Below are 20,411 nucleotides of genomic sequence, written 5' to 3'. Positions count from 1 at the left end.
AGGCCACCTGGCAAGGAACTAGAGGTGGCCTTTGGGCAACAGCCAATGAGGAACTGAGGCCTTTGGTCCAATGACCCTCGTGGAATGGAATCCTGCCAACAACCACGTGAGTGACTGTGGAAGCAGACCCTGCCCCAGTTAAGCTTTTGGATGAGACTGCAGACCCTGGACCAACACCTCCATTGCAGCCTTGCAACATCCGCTGAAGCAGAGGAGCCCGGTCATCCACTCCCAGGCTCCTGAGCCACAGATACTGTGAGTCATAAATACGTGCTGTCTTAAGCCACCAAAATTGGGATAATTAATACAGGCACCAAGGGATTAATACAGTCACTGAATCCAGGCAGTGGGCGCCTGGGATGGAAATCAGAAACACCTGGGTTCTAAGGCTTCATCTTTCCTCTAACTTGCTGTGTGGTCCTGGGTTAGTCTCTTGCCTTCTCTGAGCCTCAGTTACTTCATCTGTAAAACTGGACTAAATAGAAACAATGCTCCCTACCTCAGTAGAGGCAGGAGAGCACAGTGCTTATTATTATTAATAATAATTAAATCTGGGGCCAGCACTTTATCTATTATCTCGTTTAATCATCACAACGACCCTGTAAAAGAAATGCTATTAATAACCCCGTTTTCCACATTTATTCAATCAACACATTAAGTGGCTAGTGTGCGTCAGGAATGGTTCCGGGAGCTTGGGATGTGTCAGTGAACAAAAACAACAAAACGATAAATGTAATTCATCAGGAAGAAGAATCTGGGTTTCAGAAAGGTCACATCATGAAAATGACAAGGGCTTGAAGTCACAGAAATGGCACCGGCAACACTGAGTTTACTTCCAGAGCCTTTCATCTTACCTACCAGGCTATGTGGGGAAAGGGTTTTAGATAAAAGATAGTGTAGTGCAGGAGTGAAGACTCTGGGTCCTTGGGTGGGACCACAGCTCTTAGCTCTGCCAGCTGTAGGACGCTCAGGGTCTTAGTTGGATTTTCCCAGAAACAGACTCTGGTACAAGGATCCAAGGGCAAGGTGTTTACCTGGGCAGACATCCAAGGAAGCATCAGCAGGCAAGTGAGGAAGTGAAATGAGGAAGGGAAGCAGCTAAGAATGGGGCACATCAGGTAGGTTGCCCCTGTGGGCCATGCTGCCGAATTCCACTGGGGGACTCTGGGAGCCAGCGTGGAACGTGCACCTTAGAATCTGCCTGATGGGCAAGGAAGCTGGGGTATTTATACCCCAACTCCCACAGTTACTGTTTGAAGGCTGTTCCCGGTTGTTAGCTCCCTGGCACTTCCAGCCACCATGCTTGCTTTTAGACACTGAGCTTTCCATGCCTCCTGAGACAGCCCCTGGGCACAGAGATGCAGATGCTGGCCGCCACAAGTGCGGGGAACAGTTTCGGCTGCACCTCTCTGAGCCTCAATCTCTTCAGTTAGAAAATGGGACTAATTATATTACTTCACAAGATTAAATGAAGCCGTATCTGTAAAACATTTAGCACAGTGCCCGGGACACAGTAAGCACTCAGTAACTACTAGATATTATTACTGTCATAATAACCATTATTCACGTTAAAGGAAAAAGATAATCAGCTTTGCTTTATGTGCAAGTTTGGATTTTTGACACCCCACTGATCCTTTCCAGTGCGACCGGTGTTGGTGCGCAGTTCTCCGTGGGTGTCTCATATTTCTGCAGATCTTGTGGGTAGAGGCACTAGCTGACATTTTGCTCCAGACTATCACTGCCAGGTTGGTTGTATAGCAAACAGCCTTGGAAGACAGAGATACAGTCTCCGAGAGCAAAGGGCAGGTCTGTCTACTGTTATCCAATATAATAAGGATGATGTCTCCCTCTGGGGCAAAGGCTGGACAGGTTCCTGGCAGCCCAATGTAAAAGATTTGGGTTCCTAAAGCTTGAGATTCCTCAGCTGGGTTGCAAATCCACCGCATGCGTAGCATCCACCTGGGTCCTTTCTCATCACCCCCGTGGAACTTGGGGGTCAGGGGAGCTGATGCTAATATACTGCTCATGCTGCTTCCTGCGCCGTGAGCAGTAATCTTTTGTCTCTGATCCAGGAGTCTCATGTCTTCTGCCAGCATGCACGAAACTGGGCAGCTTAACATGTTAGCCTTCAAGTCGATCAAATATCAGTCCCTTCACAGTTCTTGACAATTTGTAGCTAAGGATTGAAAAGATAACCCCCAGCTCCTCTAGAAATGGGATTTGCTTCCAGGCAGCATCAGGTGGAGCCACCCGCTGAACAGCTGCCACGTTCTCAGGCTTCCACGCTCCAGCCCCGCCTCGCAGTGGCCCCTCACCTGGGAACTCCGACAGGGTGGTCCACAGCAGGTCCATGTAGTCCTCCTCGCTCAGGTACTCACAGGCCAGGCTGCATTTGGCCTCTACCGCCTTCTTCCGGCTGGAGACTGGGAGGCGGGAGTCAGAGAAAGAGAGGCAGAACAGCGCCCAGAGGCTTGAATCACAGCCTCCTGCTCCCCACCCCGCCTCCCCTGGGTACCATTCAGCTGGGGTGCCAGGAAAAGACCCTAGACTCAGGACTCAGGCAGACTCAGCTTTGAATCCCAACCAGCCGTGCTACAGCTTCATCTCTTGGAGCCCCAGTTTCCACATACAACTGGGGCTAATGAAACCACTGGGCAAGCTGGTTGAGAGATACAAATGTGCTCAGTTCAGAACTGGCACATACTAGGTGCTTTTGTGGCAGACAGATTCTAGGGTGGCTCCAATGATCCCCACCTATATTATCTGGCTCCCATTACCTCCTTGATCCCACCTTCTATTTCTCTCTCCCTCACCTGTTCACTCTACTCCAACCACACTGGTCTCCTTGCTGTTCCTTCAACAAGTAAGTTCCTGCCTCAGGACATTTGCACTGGCTTCTCCCTCTTCCTGGATTGCACTTCATTGCACTCCCCTCCTTCAAGTCTTTGTTTAAATCTCACCTTCTCATTGGGGCCACCCGGACCACTCCATTTAAAACTTCGACCCACCCACAGCCCCTTGCTCTGCCCCACACTCCTGACCCTTACCCTGCTCTGCTATCTTTTTTCACTCCCATATCCTTTCTAAGGAAATAGCATGAAAGACTGAAATGGACAAAAATATCTTACCTAGAGCACTCTCATTGGTTATCTTGCCTTGCATGATCTTTGAGCTATTTCACAACTCTGCACATCATAGAATACTGATACTAATGCAAACGATTCTTGTCTGTCAAAAAGCAAATTGCGACTGGTGGCAATGTAGTCGATTATCCCCTATGCATACTGACAAGTTGTGCCTCTAATTGTAAATCCATTTCAGCGTTTCTGATTGTCTATATATGTGCGTGTTTTGAATCCTCCTTTGAACCAGTCGTAACCTCCTACTGGGCTTCATAGACAATTCTCCACAGGGTCTCACGCTGCTGCCTGTTTTACAAGCAGAGGCACCGACTGCCTTTCTTCCCGATTATCCTTTCAAGACTTTTGTTTAGCAAACAGCCTTGAAAAGATAGAAAGTATTTCCCTTTGGAGCGAAGGGCAGGTTTGCTCAAGGCCTTCAAAGATACAATGTCTCCTTGCAATGCAAAGGACAGGTGGGCTTACCAGCCAGTGGAAAGATCTGGGTGCCCTAGCCTCAGGGTCCTCTCTTGTCACAGAAGCCACTGCTTTTGCAGGTATCACCAGCTCTCTTCACATTGCCCAGTGGGAAGTGGGGCTGGAGAAACTGGTGTGAGAAAAAGCTGACACCCTGGCTACTGCTGTCCCTGTGAGAAAGAAAATCCTTTCTCTCTGACCCAGGAATGTCATGGCTTCAGAGACCATCTCTAGAAACTGTGAAAGGCTAACTCATTAGCTTGCCAAAGGGTAAACTTTCAGATTTTTCACAGTTCTTAGCAACTGGTCCATTCCTTAATTGATGAGTTAAGTAAAATATAAATCTTTGACATATGTTCATTTTATATGTGTATGAGAGGCATGATTTTACCTTTTTGTTAAAATTTTTCCTTGAATACACCTATCACCTTTGACAAGAGATTTTCACTTATTGAGGCATATGGGGTAACTAGTCTGGTTTAAAACTCATTCGGCTTAAACTAGAGAAGCCTGATGTATGGCCTTTCAAACATACATTTTACATCTGCTTTAGCCATTAACGTGAAGAGTGCGTCAAACGTTATCTCAAAGTAAAAGAACACACTGCTTGAAGATAAGAACACAGACTTCCCCTCCTACACGCCAGTATCGGTAGCCCAAATCAGTGCTCCTGAAGAATGTTCGCTTTCCTGGATATCAGGGTCATGTTGACCTACTAATTTGCAAGTGAATATCTCTTTGAAACTTTGATGAATATGTCTGCTGGGTGTGTCTAATGTACATTCTTTGTTCTAAAAATGTATAAAACTGTACTGAAAACCATGCTTCTCCAGAATGATTTCCTCCTTTGTGGAGACTGCCTTCCCAGATTATAGTCCTCAGCCTGGCTCAAGGAAAGGTCACCTTATTTCTCTCTCATCTATAGAGTGGGTATTGATTACTTGCGTCCACATCTTTTAACACATCTTATAAGTTCCTTACTTATTATGCTATTTTCTCTCTCTCTTTCTCTCTCTCCCCCAGAATGTAAGCTTACAAGGCAGGGATGTTTGTCTTCTGTATTCTCTGATATATCCTAACACCTGAACCAGTACCTGGCATGTAGGAAATACTGAATGAACGAATGACTCGCCCAAGGTCGCACAGCTAGTCGGTGCTAGAACTCAGGCTCCCTGGTTTCCAGCCATGGGCTTGTCCACAGCATCGCACCGCTTTCCCACCCGGGTATGAGAGAGCTTTTAACAGGGTTTGGTAAACTATCGCCTACAGGCCAAATCTGGTCTCCTGCCTGTTTCTGTCTGGCCTCCAGGCTAAGACTCTTTTTTACATTTTTTAAATCAAAAGGAGAATAAGATTTCATGACATAAAAATGATATGAAATTCAAATTTATGTTCACAGATAAGGTTTTACTGGAACATAAGAAATGCTTGTCCCTTTAGTATTGTCCATAGCTGCTTTTCTGCTACAATGGCAGAGCTGTGTGGCCCCAAAGCCTAAAATATTTACTATCTGGACCTTTATAGAAAAAGTTTGCCGACGCCTGCTTTATAACTTTCCACCGGAGCTCCTGTTTTGCGTAAGCAGGCCCACTGTCCGGGGCATGCAATTCATGCTCAGTCAACGCCAAACCCCGAATTTACAACTGAGCTGCTTGCTCAGAGCGTCAATTCAGACTCTCTCAGACCACCCCCCCCAGTGAGATACGACTCCACTATCTCGTTAAATCCTTATTCCAATAAACAAAACTATTAACTAAGATTATAGAGGATTAATATGAAAAAGATAACTGGGCAAGTCCTGCAGACAAGCAAGAACTTCATCGATTTCTCTCCATCCTGGGTTCAATGCTAGGAATCTAGTGTTCTCTAAAAGACAGAAGGCTTTGAAAGCCCAGACATCTACACACGGACTTTGCTTTTTATTTATTCCTTTTGTCCAGCGGTTCCCACCACCAGCTGCACCACAGGATCACCTGGAGAGCTTTTAAAACCCACTAATGCCTGGACCCCACACCCAGAGATGCTGGCATTGTTTCAAAGCTCCCCCAGGTGATTCTGCTGTGTGGCCGGGGTTGAGATCCGTCCCGGTTCTCAGACTTAATGCACACCTGAGAGCTGCTGCGCGGGGTGATAGCCATCACACGCAGGGCTGCACCTCATGGACCTCTGGGGGGGGACATAAGAGGTGACTCTGCTGGAACGTCAGTTCCATCAGGACAAGATTGCTCAGAATCTTAGAAACCACAGCCCAGACCCTCTATGCTCAGATTTTGCAGAAACTTTCTCTCTGGAGTTTGTGGGGTGGAGTCACTGGAATTGGTGCAAGGCCAGGCCGTGTCCGGGCAGAAACTGGGGCGGGAGTGTGTGTGTGACTGTGGTATTGGGAGAGGGGTGGTTGACTGGTCCAGAGGTCTGGATACTTACTACTGCATACGTCTCCTGCCTGGAAGAGCTCAGTGGTGAGCAGAACTAATCCATAGTAAGAAAACGCATTGGAAAACCTGCCAGGGAGGAAGCAAGAAAGGTTAGGAATGATGAGAGAGGTGCAAGGCCCCTTTCCCCATCCCCTCGGGGACCAGTCTTAGGGCACTGGCCACCTTGGGCCTCTGGGGGCTCTCCTGGGGCCCTCGAGCAGAAGATGGCATAGCGCTGAGATAAAGGAAACTGATTCTGTGTCCTTTGAAAGACAAAGAACTGTACTATGTGACAGAGACATGCCACCCCAAAGCCTCTTTACCCAGCTGGCAATTGAAGGGGAAAAGAGTTTGGGGGACCAAACTTTGGAACAAAACAATCATTGTTGATGTCTGTCAGGGCTTCTGGGTCAAGTTGGTCAACGTAGATAGAGAAGAGGAGAGAAAAGCTTTGATAATATACGGAACCGGGCTCCAGCTCTGCCCCGGCATTCCTGAGAGCTAAATCAACTCACCAAGCATTTATTAAACACCTGCTGTGTGCCCAGTACAAGTGTGGAGTCTGGAGACTTCACTAGAATTTCAGATCAGAATGACACAGTTAATTAATTCCCCACTGTCCCAGGAACCAGAAGACTGGAGTCTGTAGGACCAGAACATTCTTGTGCTGTAGTACAGTTACGTGGGAACTCAGTCATAATCAGACGCTGATGATCAATTTCCTTGGATTACAACACATGCCAGCAAATTTAGTGATTTCTGCAGTGCACTAAAATCAGTCTCTAATTCACACTGTTCAAGTAGTGTCAGCTCAACAAAATCGCACGCTCTCAAAGATACAGACCCTCCACTCTGTCCTCACCCCACCCCCTCCGCTCTCCTTTCAAAAATGCTGCAGTCTCCACGCTTGTGCTGGGCACACAGCCGGTGTTTAATAAGTGCTTGGTGAGTTGATTCAGCTCTCAAGAATGCAGGGGCAGAGCTGGAGGCCAGTTTTGCACGTTATCAAAGCTTTTCCCTCCTCTTCCCTGCCACCGACCACTTTTAGGACGCTCCTCTGCTCATCAGCATCTCTGCTGAAAGGGGGCTAGGAAAGCGAGAATTGGTTAGAACAGAACACAAAGCCTTAGCCACGCCAGCTTTGTGAAATGTCCATGCTGTGTACACGGTTTGGTAGAGAGATCAAAGAATAGCTGAAATTTGACTAGTTGTGGAGTTTAAGGTAACTACTGTCTGCAAATGCCCTCCTCTCGGGGCACCGCCAATGGCTATTATTTAAGAAATGGCGCAGCCGTTAAGTTCGCACGTTCTGCTTCTCGGCAGCCTGGGGTTTGCCGGTTCAGATCCCGGGTGCGGACATGGCACTGCTTGGCAAGCCATGCTGTGGTAGGCTTCCCACATATAAAGTAGAGGAAGATGGGCAGGGATGTTAGCTCAGGGCCAGTCTTCCTCAGCAAAAAGAGGAGGATTGGCAGAGCTAGCTCAGGGCAAATCTTCCTCAAAAAAAAAAAAAAAAGTTGAGGATCAGAACTGAAAGTTATAAGAATGCCGTGTTCACCAAATCAGTGGGTCCCAAAATATGGGCTCTGTGCCACTGGTGGTACCGAAGGCCATATGGGCGGAGAGGAGGACTGAATATAGAAAAATTATTAAATCTCATTGTGAAAAAAAATTCCCTTGTAAGTTTCCTTTCAATGATTTTGCTTACATCCCAGTCTCGCTTGTGTGCTCGTGAATCCTTAACACCTCCGCTCTCTCTCTTACAGACAGTGGCTCAGTGCCTCAAAAACCATCAACCCGGCTACTTTTTACTGAATTTATCTTTAAGAGTGCTTTCTATCGATGGCCTGAAATTAAGACTTTTTTCTTTTAAAGCAGACATATAAAGTTTCCTTTTAAAAGACATTTATCTGAGTAAAATGTGAGTCAAACTAAAGAAAAAAACGAAGGAAATAATAGCACAGGTGATACGTGGAAAAGATGGAAGTTAGGACAAGGATGCCCAAACCTCTGAATTTTGCAAATGCTGCCTGAGATCAAAGAGTTCTCTGTGCTTCGAGTTGAAACAAAACCCTAAACAGGGCAGGTGGAAGGGGATCAAAGCATCAGCAGATAGTTCTTACCATATAAACCACAGCAACAAGGTTGTCCATCTAAAATGGGGCGTGAACAGGTCCCTCATTTTGCCTCGGTCTTCCTGTTTCAAGACAAAGGTGCACTGTTTACTCTCCTCCACTCCAGATGTGTGGGCACTGGCCGTGGCCTGAGACCTGTGGACAGCCACGGCTCGGGGGAGGTTTCTGGTGGGCTCAGGCTACGAGAATCCAGGATTCAAATGCATAGCACTCAGGCCCCAAGCCCAGAAGGCCGATCTGGGCCTCCAGCCAGGACCCAGCAACGTCCAGAGGCTCGATTCCCAAAGGATGGAGAGCTTCTGCAGCCCCAAGCCCCTGCCTGGAATCCTAGAGCAGGAAGCAGACCCCTCAGGCTTGGCCCCTCGGAGGCCTCCCGGGTGGTCCCATGGACGCAGAGACCAGAAAACCAGTCCAAGGGGTGTCCAGCTATTTCACGGCCCCCTCACTCAAAGCCTGCTCTAGGTCAAGGTGACAAAAATCAATGTGCTGAAAATCAATTCGCCAAAAGCCAATTTATCAAAAGATTGATTAGCTAAATGACCCATTTGCCAATTTCATATAATTTACTAATTTATCAAATCTTTGCTTTACAATGTTCTTTTAAAAATAGATATTCTATTACTGTGATTATATTCTTCTGTAGATGTACTTAATGAATGTATTTTTCTTAGCAGTTCGAGAAATTTTTGGTTATTTAAACAGGCTAAAGTTTAAAAAAACAAGATTATGGGTTATAGGTGATTGTCTTCCGACGAGTATCGTCTTCAAGAATAAAAACGTTTTTGTAATACATTCTTGAATAAAAAGACAATATTCATTAATCATATTTATTGAATATATGAGAATGTTTGTATTTATTGAATATATTTTGGAATAAATTCATTAATATATAGAAATATATAAGAATGGGGCCGGCCCTGTGGCCGAGTGGTTAAGTTTGCGCGCTCTGCTTCAGTGGCCCAGGGTTTCACTGGTTCGGATCCTGGGCGCCGACATGGCACAGCTCATCAGGCCACGCTGAGGGGGTGTCCCACATGCCACAACTGGAAGGACCCACAACTGGAATATGCAACTATGTACTGGGGGGATTTGGGGAGAAAAAAAAAAGCAGAAAAAAAAATATAATAGTAGAAAGACTATATTAATGAATAGATTATTAATATATACATAGGAAAAATATATTCCTATTTAATAATTCTTAAAATACATTTTTTTGGTAAATTGATACATTGCCGAACTTAATTCAGGAAAATTGGCTTTTGGGGAATTGGACTTCTGGAAAGTCCTTCTCTCCTCTTTTTGCTTGTCTGAGGATTCCCCGCCTCCTTGGAGCCTTCCTGGACCATCCTAGGGGAAGCGAGCTCTCTCTCCATGGGCCTCCATCTGCTGTGCACCTGCCCCAGCGACGGCCATCCAAAAAACAGACCCTGCTGCCAGGTCAGACAGAGATGTCCCAAGGGCAGCAGCTCCTTTCCAAAGCGGAGCCCCCAACCGGAGCATCCACTCCCCGGCTCTTTCGCTTTGGGACACATTTGAAAACACTGTGTACTTTCTCCATCCAGAGCATCTTCACACGGGAGGAGGGGGCAGGGTGGGCCGGGGAAACAGGGGTCTCCCCACAGGCAACTAACCGAGCCTCCCGCACCCCAGGCTCTTTGGGACGGCTCCTGCCCCGCCTCTGCGGTTCCCAAAGTGGATTCGGGGTACGTCTCCTGGCCTCTAGGTTGTCAGACCCTGCCAACACCCCTTCTCACTCTTGGGAAAGTCCATGCAGTTCTTTTTGCATAATACAGACACAATCAGAAACATAATTTTATTTTAAAAGATAATTGCCTTGTAGGGTCTGTTGTTTGCTTAGGGATAATCTGTCAGGTTTTCTACATGCCGCTTGGTGTCACCAGGGGCGGTGATGCACCGTCCGTTAAGGACGTCTACACAGGCGCGCTTTGGCCCCGGATCTAAGCCTCCCGCGGCACTTTCTAATGCGGTTCTGTCCGGCTGTTGCGGATCCATCACTTTTGCTGATCCGACTTCCTCGCCGCTGAAAGGTGAAACTGGCACAGGAGTAGCTACGGGACCCCTCAGCGACATTACATTTCTCCAATCACTGGCTAAATTCTCCAGGTGGCACTTTTAGGACTCGGCAGTGAAAATACACGGCTTGGAGTCGTCACACCCCCTCGCAGGTCCCGCCCACTGCGCCCCCACCCGCTCCACGTGCACCCGGGAGCGCACAGACGCGCGCGCCGCAGGCCGGCCGGGCACTGACCTGTCTGGAGACGATGAGTTTCCCCAGCGGCATGGGGGCTCCGTTTTCTGTCGCTATCCTCTTTAAGGTGGCGATGGCCTTCTCCTGGTTCCCAGACAGCACATCGTACCTGGCGCTCTCCGGCAGCCACTGTGGGGACAGGAGACCCAGGCGTGGCTGGTTAGGGCGGAAGGGAAGGCCGGGTTCCAGCCACACACTCTCACCTGTGTGTGGAGTCTTTAAGGGTGGGGGCGCTGGAGCCACAGGTCTGGCTTCAGATCCTGGCTCTGCCGTTGATTATATTGGCTGTGTGCCCTTGAGCAATTACATGACCTCTCTGTGCCTCCATTTCCTCATCCATCAAATGGGGACAATAATATGTCCTACCTCTTAGGGTTGTTGAGAGGATTGAAGGGGATAATCCAGAGTGCTTAGCACAGTGCCTAGAATGGGTTAATGTGCTCATTGTTGTTGCCTTGCTATTACTATTATTTTGTGCTGCTGTCAGAGTTCTGGGTGAAGGTCGAATTAAATTAACCCTGCCACTCTCGCCGTCATCGGAAATCTTACCCCCATCTCTCAAGACATTATACCCCACCTGTGCTCAGCATCACCTTGCAGACTCAGTCTGAGCCAGAAAGAAATCAGATGGACCTTTCGGCCCAAAAGAGTCCCATCCCCAAGTGACTCGATAAATCTATTTCTGTAAAACAAAGCAACAACAATCTGTTAAATAGCAGGTATGTTAGAAAGAGCATGAGACTTGGAGTCAGAAGATGTGGTTCAAGTTCTGTTGTTTATTTGCTGTGTGGGCTCTGATAAGTCAATCAACCTCTCTGGGCCTCAGTTTCCTCATCAGTAAAATGAGAATGTAGCAGAGATTGCTAACGTCCATTAACATTCGTGCTTCCCTTTCCGTAGTATAGAGTTGTCCTTGAACATGGCTGCCCAGGCGGGAACTACATTTCCCAGCTCCTCTTGCAGCTAGGTGAGGTCATGTGACATGCTTTCACCAATGGCATAGGAGCAGAATATTCCGGGCCAAGGTATTTAACAAGTGAGTGTGTGTCTCCGTCTGCCCTCCCCCAGTCTGCATGAAGAAGACTTCAAAGTCTTAGAGGATGGCAGAGCTGCAAGCTGGAAGGAACCTGGGTCTCCCACACAGGAGCACTCCCTCTGGCCTGTTATGTGAGTGAGAACTAAATTCCTGTTGTGTTTAGTTACTGAATGTGTGGACTTTATTTGCAGGAGCTGGTGTCATCCTAATTAATACAGGGTTCACCATAGTCCTACCTGATACAGTCATTGGGAGGAATAAATATGATAATGCATAGACAGAGACTAGCACAGAGCCTGCTACTCAGTTATGCTCAGTAGTTATCAATACCTATGGTCACTGCCCAGAACGATTATGTTATTTACCATAGACGAGGCCTACCCACTTACTGGTTTACTTTGGGGCCCGCTGGCTATAAAGGGTTTCAGTTGTGTGGTCTACACATGAAACGATGTGTGTGGTGTGATCTTGCTGGGGGATGTAGTTTACATAGAACTAAGATGGAGAGATTGTTTGAGCTCCTGGATCCAGCCATGCCTGAAGCTGGATATTTAATCCTCTGTCATGTGTCTATCTCTCTTTTACTCAAGCCAGTTTGAACTGGATGTTTGTCACTTGCAACTTAAGGGTCCCAGCTATTCCACATACAATCACCTTCCCTGTAGATTTTGCAGTGGTGGGGCCAAGGTATACCCTTATCCTCTGCTATATCCCTAAAGAACATCCCAGGAGTGTCTGTCTGGAGGAAACCCAACACCCCATTCCTGGGTCTACCCCAGGCCCTGTTCCTTTGTCTCGTTTCCTGATTAAAAAAATAATCTTAGGGGGCCTGCCCAGTGGCGCAGCGGTTAAGTGTGCACGTTCCACTTTGGTGGCCCGGGCTGCGCCGGTTCGGATCCTGGGTGCGGACATGGCACCGCTTGGCATGCCATGCTGTAGTAGGCATCCCACATATAAAGTAGAGGCAGATGGGCACGGATGTTAGCTCAGGGCCAATCTTCCTCAGCAAAAAGAGGAGGACTGGCAGCAGTTAGCTCAGGGCTAATCTTCCGCAAAAAAAATAATTAATTAATTAATTAAAAATAATCTTAAAAAATGTGACTTTGGTGCCCTCCTCCACCCGCTCCCCACCAAAATATAGAGAACAGCAGGAGGCCAAGTGCAAAGCCCGAGCTCTCTTAAAAGATACCTACGAAACACAGGACAGCAAAGAGGAGGAGCGGGACAGCCGAGAGGATGAGCAGCCAGCGCCAGCCCAGGCTGGGCATCACAAACACAGCCAGGACGACCTCAAACACCGTCCCGATGGCCCAGAAGACCTGGCATGGGAGAACGGGCGTCAGTGATGGGGGCAGCGTGGTCAACACAGAGAGCAATTTCAGGGTGATTGGGGACAAGGCTGTCGATGGGGATCAGGGTCCTTGGGGTCAGCAAGGTCGGAATGGGCATGACTTTTCCCGTGGTCCACGTGGTTGGACCAGAGTCTTCACATGGTCCATCTCCCGAGGGTACCATCACACTGTGTAATATTTGTGTGGCGCCCACCAGACTGTGCGGTAAGGGAGCTCTGGTTAAGGAGATGAATAGGATCCATATCATGTGAGGTCAATATGCTAGTGGACACATCGGTTTTTGTCTCCTGACATCCATCTCCCTTGCCGAACCCTGCCCCTGTGTCCTTTGCCAGAATTGCCTCTTCCCTGCGGGGCTGAATCGCATCTGTTTCCTCTCCGAGTCCCTCTCCCTCCTTTCCCACCTTGCTCTTTGTGTGGACTGTGTCCACAGCCTGTCCTCTGGCTTCCCGCTGGGGGCAGCCACTGGGGAGCCCCAGAGGAGAAGAGAGAGAGGGAGGCAGGGAGGAAAAGCGGTTCTGCAGCTTATTCCTCTGGCTCCCTCTCTGCAGGGCGGTCCTGGGCTGGCCGCATCCCCCCCGTTGAAGGTCACAGCTCCCAGCCACCAGCCAGGCCACATCGCTCTCTCTCCCTCCCCTTGCCCCTGCAGGCCTGGGATGGTAACTCTCCTGCAGGAACTTTGTAAATAGCCCCTTTTAATGAAACCCTCTTCAGATCGTCCTGGTTTGAGTATGCAGTTTCCCGCTGCAGCGTGAACCTACAACTATCGTCCATTTCAAAACGTGGTCCTTCAGCTACCCTAGCAGTTCTGGGGTCCTGGGGTCTGGGGTCCCCAAGAACCCTCCTTAAATCCCCTTTTGCGTAAATTAACCACAGTCCATTTCTGTTGCTGACAATCAGGGTGACAGTCAGAATGTCTAACTCATGCCACATTGACCAGTCAGAATGGACGCTGGACCCCGGTCGTACACTCCCTCCAATGTGCCCGGAGTTAACTCTTTACTTGATGGATCATGGGGAGCTCTAGGGGTCCTAAGAGAGGACACGGTGTCAGGTGACCAGTGGAAGTCAGGGTTCAGGATCAGCTGGCACAGACGGATATATCTCAATATTTAGATAGCTGGTTCATCAATACCCGTGGGGACCAGCTGACTCCATCCTGATCGGTCAGAGGTGGACGCTGTCAGGAAGGCTGTGGGGTCAACGTGATCAATATTGTCATGGTGACTAAGGAGTTCAGGGGCATCCACTGTGGACCTCGGTGTCCGGCAGGGACAAATGAACGTTACTGCCGCTGCATGGAGGAGGGGCCACTGGGCAGCTGCGTATCTGCCCTGAGATCTGCCAGACTGTGGTTGGAGATGGGTCTCAGGACCCTGGCAGAAGGAGTCTTGAGAGGGACTGGCTGGACAGAGAGAGTGTTAAGGCAGCGTCACATAAGACACGAGTGGTCCTGGGTACAAATGGGGGAGGGTGATGATAGGGGCAGGGAGCAGGAGTTCGGGCCACTCAAGCTGCACCATGCAGCACCCTCTCTCAGATGAAAGCCAGGTCAAGAAGAACGTACCGCCCACCTGCCACCATTTTTTTTAAAGGGATGGCAGATTGAATTTTCTTTTCAGTTGAAGGACTTGCCCATAATGCGAAACAACTATGTCGGAATCAATGTAACTGATCTGTTGAAGTCTTTGCATACTGAGTCTGTTACATTTTTCTTAAACCTTTCCCTTATTCTGAGGCTCAGGACACCTGAGAGCTGCCTGCCCGGAGAATGAGCGCTCTCCAGAAGCCCCGACCTCCTTCCTTACCTCAATCAGCAAGATGCACTTAGCTCTGGCTTTCATGGGAAGGAACTCGGCGTACAGCGTGACCCTGCGAAAGTGAAAGACAGAAAGGGGGTTACGGTCAGCACTGAGCGGGAACATTGCTAAAGCTTTCTGCAGTTCTGGGCCAACGCTCCTCCAAGGGTGGTCTGTGGACCACTGACATCAGGATTTCCGGGGATAACGGCTCAATATGCAGATGCCCAGGCCCCACTCCAGGCCTTCAGAAAGAGGTCTCAGGGGTGGGTCCGTGGCATCTGCATTTTTAACTGACTCCCCATGTGATTCTCGAATTTAGTAACGGCTGCTGTTACTTCCCCACAACCCAGTGAGTCCAGGGGAAAATAGGGTGGCGGTTTGATGGGCAACTTCAAGCTAGAACAGTTCCTCAGGTTTTCTCTCTTGCTCAAGTCTCCAATAGTCTCAGAGGAAGGGCTTTCCCTTCTGTCGCACGCCCCTCATCCTGGGTCCATCTGATGTCTCCCTGTGACCAGACGCAGGCCATGTTTTCCTGGCCGGAACCCCACAGAAACGATGCTGAACTCTTCCCAGTGCCTCACGTCGGGGACGTGGTGTCAATCCCTCCTGTCACTGGTGATGCCAGCTTCCATCACTGATCCAGCTGTCTGACAGACATCTCCACTCTGGCATGATCGTTTTTCCATTTGTGATTAATGAGTACTTCCGGGGGGAGCATTCAGAGATTATGCCAATATCCTGTTCCCCACAGAACCTCTCGTCACCAGCTTGAGCATCCCATGCGTTGACTATTTCTGCCTGAATCAACCACCACTATGATGGTGACAAACGGTATTTTCTATTTCCATAATTCTTTCTACGTTTATTAGTTGATATTCTAGTGTAAGGAAGAGACTTCCTTTCTTCTCCCCTTTATCTATCTGTCCATTCCTCTAATCAGTACACACTTGTGGATTCCTATTTTATTTCATGGGTTGTAATCCATCACTGCCATTATTCTTTCGATGCTCCGACTGTCCCATGTCTGGACAGTTTGGAAATCTTTCCATATTAATAACATAGATCCACCACATCATTTCTGAACAGCTGCAGCCCTGTTGACGAATAGATTGTTTCTATTTCCTGTTTTTGCAACCTGTGCCACAAGAAACATGTTTTCCTGTAACTGTGGTGCCCCGCATTTGACCGTTATTTGTAGCCAGTGCATTATGAAGACGAGCTGCTTGTCCTTCGCCCAGAGTGTGGTGATCATTACAATCACACTGAAGAATAAAAGAATGAGCGGTGAAGAATTAGCGATGATGAGAAGCAGCTGATACTGGCGTAAATAAACTCCCACGGCAACTAATTGCCTTTACAGCACTTGGCAATTAGAGATTTGCCATGTGCATCACATGCTTGGAAAGAAATGACCTGTGAGCTCCATCTGGCATTTCTGCTTGATCTCCGGGGAAGGAGCAGTGCCAACAACAGGTTTGTGAGCTAGGTCATTGGAGACCGATCTGAAGAACCTTCTGAGGCAGGTTTCAAGGTAGGACAGGCGGGCAGCTGGCTGGGTATTAATCTTCAAGAGCGGCTAAGACACAGCTCGGGTGCCAGTTAAGGCAGCTTTCCATCTCAGCATCTTGGGGAGGTGGCGTTTCTGCTGAAGTCCACAGCGCCCTCTACTGGAACCAATAAGCCATCTACCTGGGTGCCAGCCGGGACATTGTTTATTTTTGTGAGGCGATGCGCACAATTAGAGGTGATTATCATTTTTTTTGGTGCTTATTTGCATTTTCTAAATTTCCTAAAGCAAAAAATGTATTGTTTGTAATGATAAAAATAAAGTTAAATTTAACTGCCTTGCTTGAATTAAAGTCTCTCTCTTCCTTCTTGATGCTCCACCGCAGACAGAAAATGTAATTATTTGGCATCCTAAATGTGATTCCTCTTTCCTGCCTTAATTAAAGGGTCGGGAACCTGCTCACACCCACCAGTCCTGCATTCCCAGAATCATCTCCAAATCAGAACCACGGACCCAGCGGATTAACGATTTACCAGGACCTTCCGACTCGACAAGCTCAGAAGGCTTTCACAATATTTGTTCAAACGTAAGAGCGTCAGCATCAGCCAGACTGGACGTGAACGCAGTTTCTCCATGTGGTAGACGGTTTGCAGAAGCTGCCCCCTTGTTTTCTCTCCCTGTGTCGACGCTCCCTTGCCCGGTGACTTAGGATCTCACTCCACCCAGAGTCTCGTTCCCTGTCCCTTGACTCTGGGCCTTGCAACTTGCTTTGATCAATAGAATGTTGTAGAAGTGATGTTGTGCCCGCTCCAAGCCTGCACCTCAAGAGGCTTTGTGGCTTCTGCTTGCTCTCTTGGAGCCCTGCCCAGGTGCCCTGGGACCAGGTGGCCGGGTCTAGCCCACTGGAGGAAGAGCGGCGTGTGGAGCATGGGTGAGACCGTGTGGCCGTGCTAGACCAGCCAGTTGACTAAAGATGCATGAGTAAGTCCCACTAAGACCAGAACAGCCAAACTGTCCAACCGTAGAATCGTGGGTTAAATAAATCATTGTTTGAAGCCATAAGGGTTGGGGTGGGTTTGTTACAAAGCAAAAGGTCACTCTGCACTCCACTTAATGACCATCTGACCTTAAGCAAGTCATTTATGACCTCTGAGCCCGTTTTCTCATCTGTAAAATGGGGATAGTAAGGTGGTTCAATGGACTAGGTGAGGTAGTGTGAAGACAGCACTCAGCACGGCACCTAGTGCTCAGTAAGCACTAAGTGGACACTATGATCATCATCACTATTAATACTACTTTTGTTGTTGTCACCGGAACCAATGTGAACCCCTACTTTGGGGGAAGGAAGAAAGAAAAGAAGGAAGGGAGGAAGAGAAGGAGGGACACAGAAAGGCAATAGCTGGACCCCTGATTTACATAATTTGTATTTATACTAAAACTTCAGAATACGTTATGAGGACTTCTGATTGTTGAGCTTTTAAAAATTATACAGTAGAAGCTGATTCGTGGTGAGGTCGTTCAATGGGGCAAAGCTATTCTATATGAATGGAAACTCTTAGTTACAGAAAAATACCTTCGACTAAATGTTTCAAATAATGAACTTAAGAGCTATTTTTATAACTAGATAGGAACATTGCATAACCAAGACATGAGTATTTTTATGTAAATGGCTTGCGTGGAAGTGCCGGGGAGCCAGCGGCTCTCTGGGGGGCTAAATGTTTCTTCTGTAATTTTGTTTGTGGTTTGTATCCTCTCTCCTTATGGAAAAAAGAGCTACAGAGCGGAGGGGGTAAGAGAATATGTTTGGAGGGTCAAATGATATTTAAATCTCAACTCTGCCATTTACTAGCTGTGTGACCTTGGGCGTGTTACTCAACTTCTTTAAAGCCTCAGTTTTCTTACCTGTCAAATGGAGATAACAGTATCTATGTCCTCAGGTTTTGTGAGTTTTAAAATGGTCACGTGTATAAAGCGCATGGTCCAGAGGCTGGAATGTAGTAACAGCTCAAGAAACAGACAGAAGGGCTACGGTGGGGTTCAAGAAATGAACAGCTAAGCTAGGGAGGTGTGAGATTTTGTGTGTGGGAGGAGGGGGCAGGCAGGCCAGCTGAAGACCCTCATGACATAAAGGTAGGGAACAAAGGCCCTCCTGGCTGCTCTGCGTCCTTTACTTTCTTCCTCTGGTGTCCTGTCCGCTCTCCGTGAAGATCTCTCCCCTTTGCAGTTTTAAGAGCTGTCTTTTCTCCGCTCTAGTTACTCTGCCATTGCGATGCCATCTGCTTACAATTTTCCAAAGCTTCCTCAAAATGCCTGGTCCTCTGATGGCCCACTTCTTGCTTTCCAGCACTGTCAACGATTTATTCTATTTCTTATACCTTTTATGTCATTGCCAGAAAATCTGGAGGAAGAAGTAGACAATAGCACTTGTCTTGCCACCACCCTGAACAAGGATCACGGTGGCCATTCAGAATGCTTAGCTCCTCTTCCTTCCTTCCTATGGGAACAAACTCCAGGTGGCTGCTGGAAGGGTGGTTCTGCTGTCGTCTGCCTGAGCATCTCTGGGAAAGGAATTTGATGTGTACTTCCAGCCACTAGGGCAAACCTGTCCCCTGTCAATGAACGGCTCATGAATGGGGCAGTGGCTGTGTCTGCACGGATTCCTGGAGTCGGGCCAGAAGTGCAGCGGGTTGGCCACAAGCCCCTGCCAGCCCAGATTTATGGGCTTGGCTTAATGGTCTCTGCTTCAAGCTCCAGTGGTTTTTGAGCCCATCCCAGATCCAGGAGCAGATGTCATGCTTACTCTGCAGAGCCCGAGAGGGATCAGTAATGAGTGAGGGAGGGAAGGACGGAGGAGAATGGAGAGCCACTCGCTGGCCTTCCAGACGCTAAGTGGCAGTAAGAGCCTGGGGATTGGTTCCTGTGTTAAAGCCACGTGGTCACAGCCCCTCCCCTGCCCACCTGTCCTTTCCACGATCACAGACTGAGTCTGTCGTCCATCACACGGATGCCTGAGCTTCTGACCAAAGCCTTCGTGCTGACGTTTGTCAAGCGCTCTGCCAGGCTCCATCCTGGGCACTGCACATATGTTGTCATTTAATATTCTAAGGGACTTCAAGAGGTAGGTATGTTAGCACCCCCATTTTAGAGGTGAAGAAACTGAGGTGTAGAAAGATTTAGTGCCTTGCCTAAGGTCACACAGAGATTAGGTGACAGAGCCAAGATTCGAACCCAGGTAATCCGATGTCAGAGTCTCACCACACTGCTTCTAGATCAGCCCTCCCAGTCTGCCCCGGTCGCGACACTCACAGGCTCAAGGGGTCAGTCACTGGACTGTCAACCCTTGGGGAGCAGGGACTACAGCGGCACAACGCCCAGATCCTCGCCCGCCAAGGCCGCTTTTGCTATTTCTCCTGCCGAAGAGCCAATCTGCCTGTACAGGGACCAACGCAGAGACCCCAGGACGAAACCATCCCCTGGCATCAGTGGCAGGTTGTTTACAATGGACTCCTTCCATTTTGGAAGGAGCAGTGGTTCATCCTGACTGGAATTGGCACATATTCTGGGTGTTGGTTTTCCTCTCCTGCCTTCAGGGTCTCAGGCAGCCATTACCCGAGAGCATTCAGGGTATTTGACCTCTGACACGGGACCCTGCACAACAGTGCATGGGACCAAGGGAGCCGAGCTATATAACAAAGGAGATGCAGCAATGGGCATAGGACCATGGAATCCACTGGTCCCATCGCACGCCATGCTACTCTGAGCTGCTGGCCCGAGAGAGTGTTGAACAGCCTTTTGAAGATGCTGTGGGGGTGTCACCCCTGTGAGGAAGGGGTGCTGTCTTCCAGGACACCATACACACTGAAATCAATGACCATTATATGGTGCTGTGTAGAAAGGACATATCGGTCTGAAAATCAAAGGGTTGAGTAGGAGTGGCGTTCATGTCATCATTCCCAGTGACCCACTTGGGGGAATTTGTGTTTCCTCCATCCTTCAACTTCCAGGCTCTGTGGGTCTAGAGGTCTTGGTTGCCAGAATGGGCATGCTTCCCCCAGGGGACACAGCAAGAGTGCAATTAGACTTTAAGCAACACCTGCCACATGTGACTTTGGGTTCCTCGTGTCAAAAAATGAGCAGGCAAGAAAGAGAGTGAGCATTCTGTCTGAGGAATCGATCCTGAGCATCAGGAGGTGGTCAGGCTACTGCTATCTAATGGGGCACCAAGGTTGCACACTGGACATCTCTTGGCAGTCCTCTGCCCAGTACTGGTGTTAAATGGACAAGCAGCAGCAACGGCCTG

At 48.5% G+C, this 20,411-nt stretch overlaps 1 protein-coding gene across 1 annotated transcript in view; it reads right to left on the bottom strand.

Annotated features, from left to right (window-relative positions):
* Positions 1-20,411, bottom strand: part of SVOP (SV2 related protein) — a 65,500-nt gene that overhangs the window by 9,317 nt on the left and 35,772 nt on the right. The window contains exons 7-12 of the mRNA XM_008520935.2: positions 14,611-14,674; positions 12,644-12,769; positions 10,415-10,543; positions 8,134-8,207; positions 6,021-6,097; positions 2,316-2,423 (exon numbers count right to left, since the gene is read on the bottom strand). Coding sequence (XP_008519157.1) covers positions 2,316-2,423; positions 6,021-6,097; positions 8,134-8,207; positions 10,415-10,543; positions 12,644-12,769; positions 14,611-14,674 — 578 coding nt within the window. The remainder of the gene's footprint in view (positions 1-2,315; positions 2,424-6,020; positions 6,098-8,133; positions 8,208-10,414; positions 10,544-12,643; positions 12,770-14,610; positions 14,675-20,411) is intronic.

The sequence above is a fragment of the Equus przewalskii genome, chromosome 7 (genome assembly GCF_037783145.1).
Source record: "Equus przewalskii isolate Varuska chromosome 7, EquPr2, whole genome shotgun sequence".
Lineage (NCBI taxonomy): Eukaryota > Metazoa > Chordata > Mammalia > Perissodactyla > Equidae > Equus > Equus przewalskii.
The sequence above is the reverse complement of the archived record's forward strand: the minus strand, read 5'-3'. Positions and strand labels throughout refer to the sequence as shown.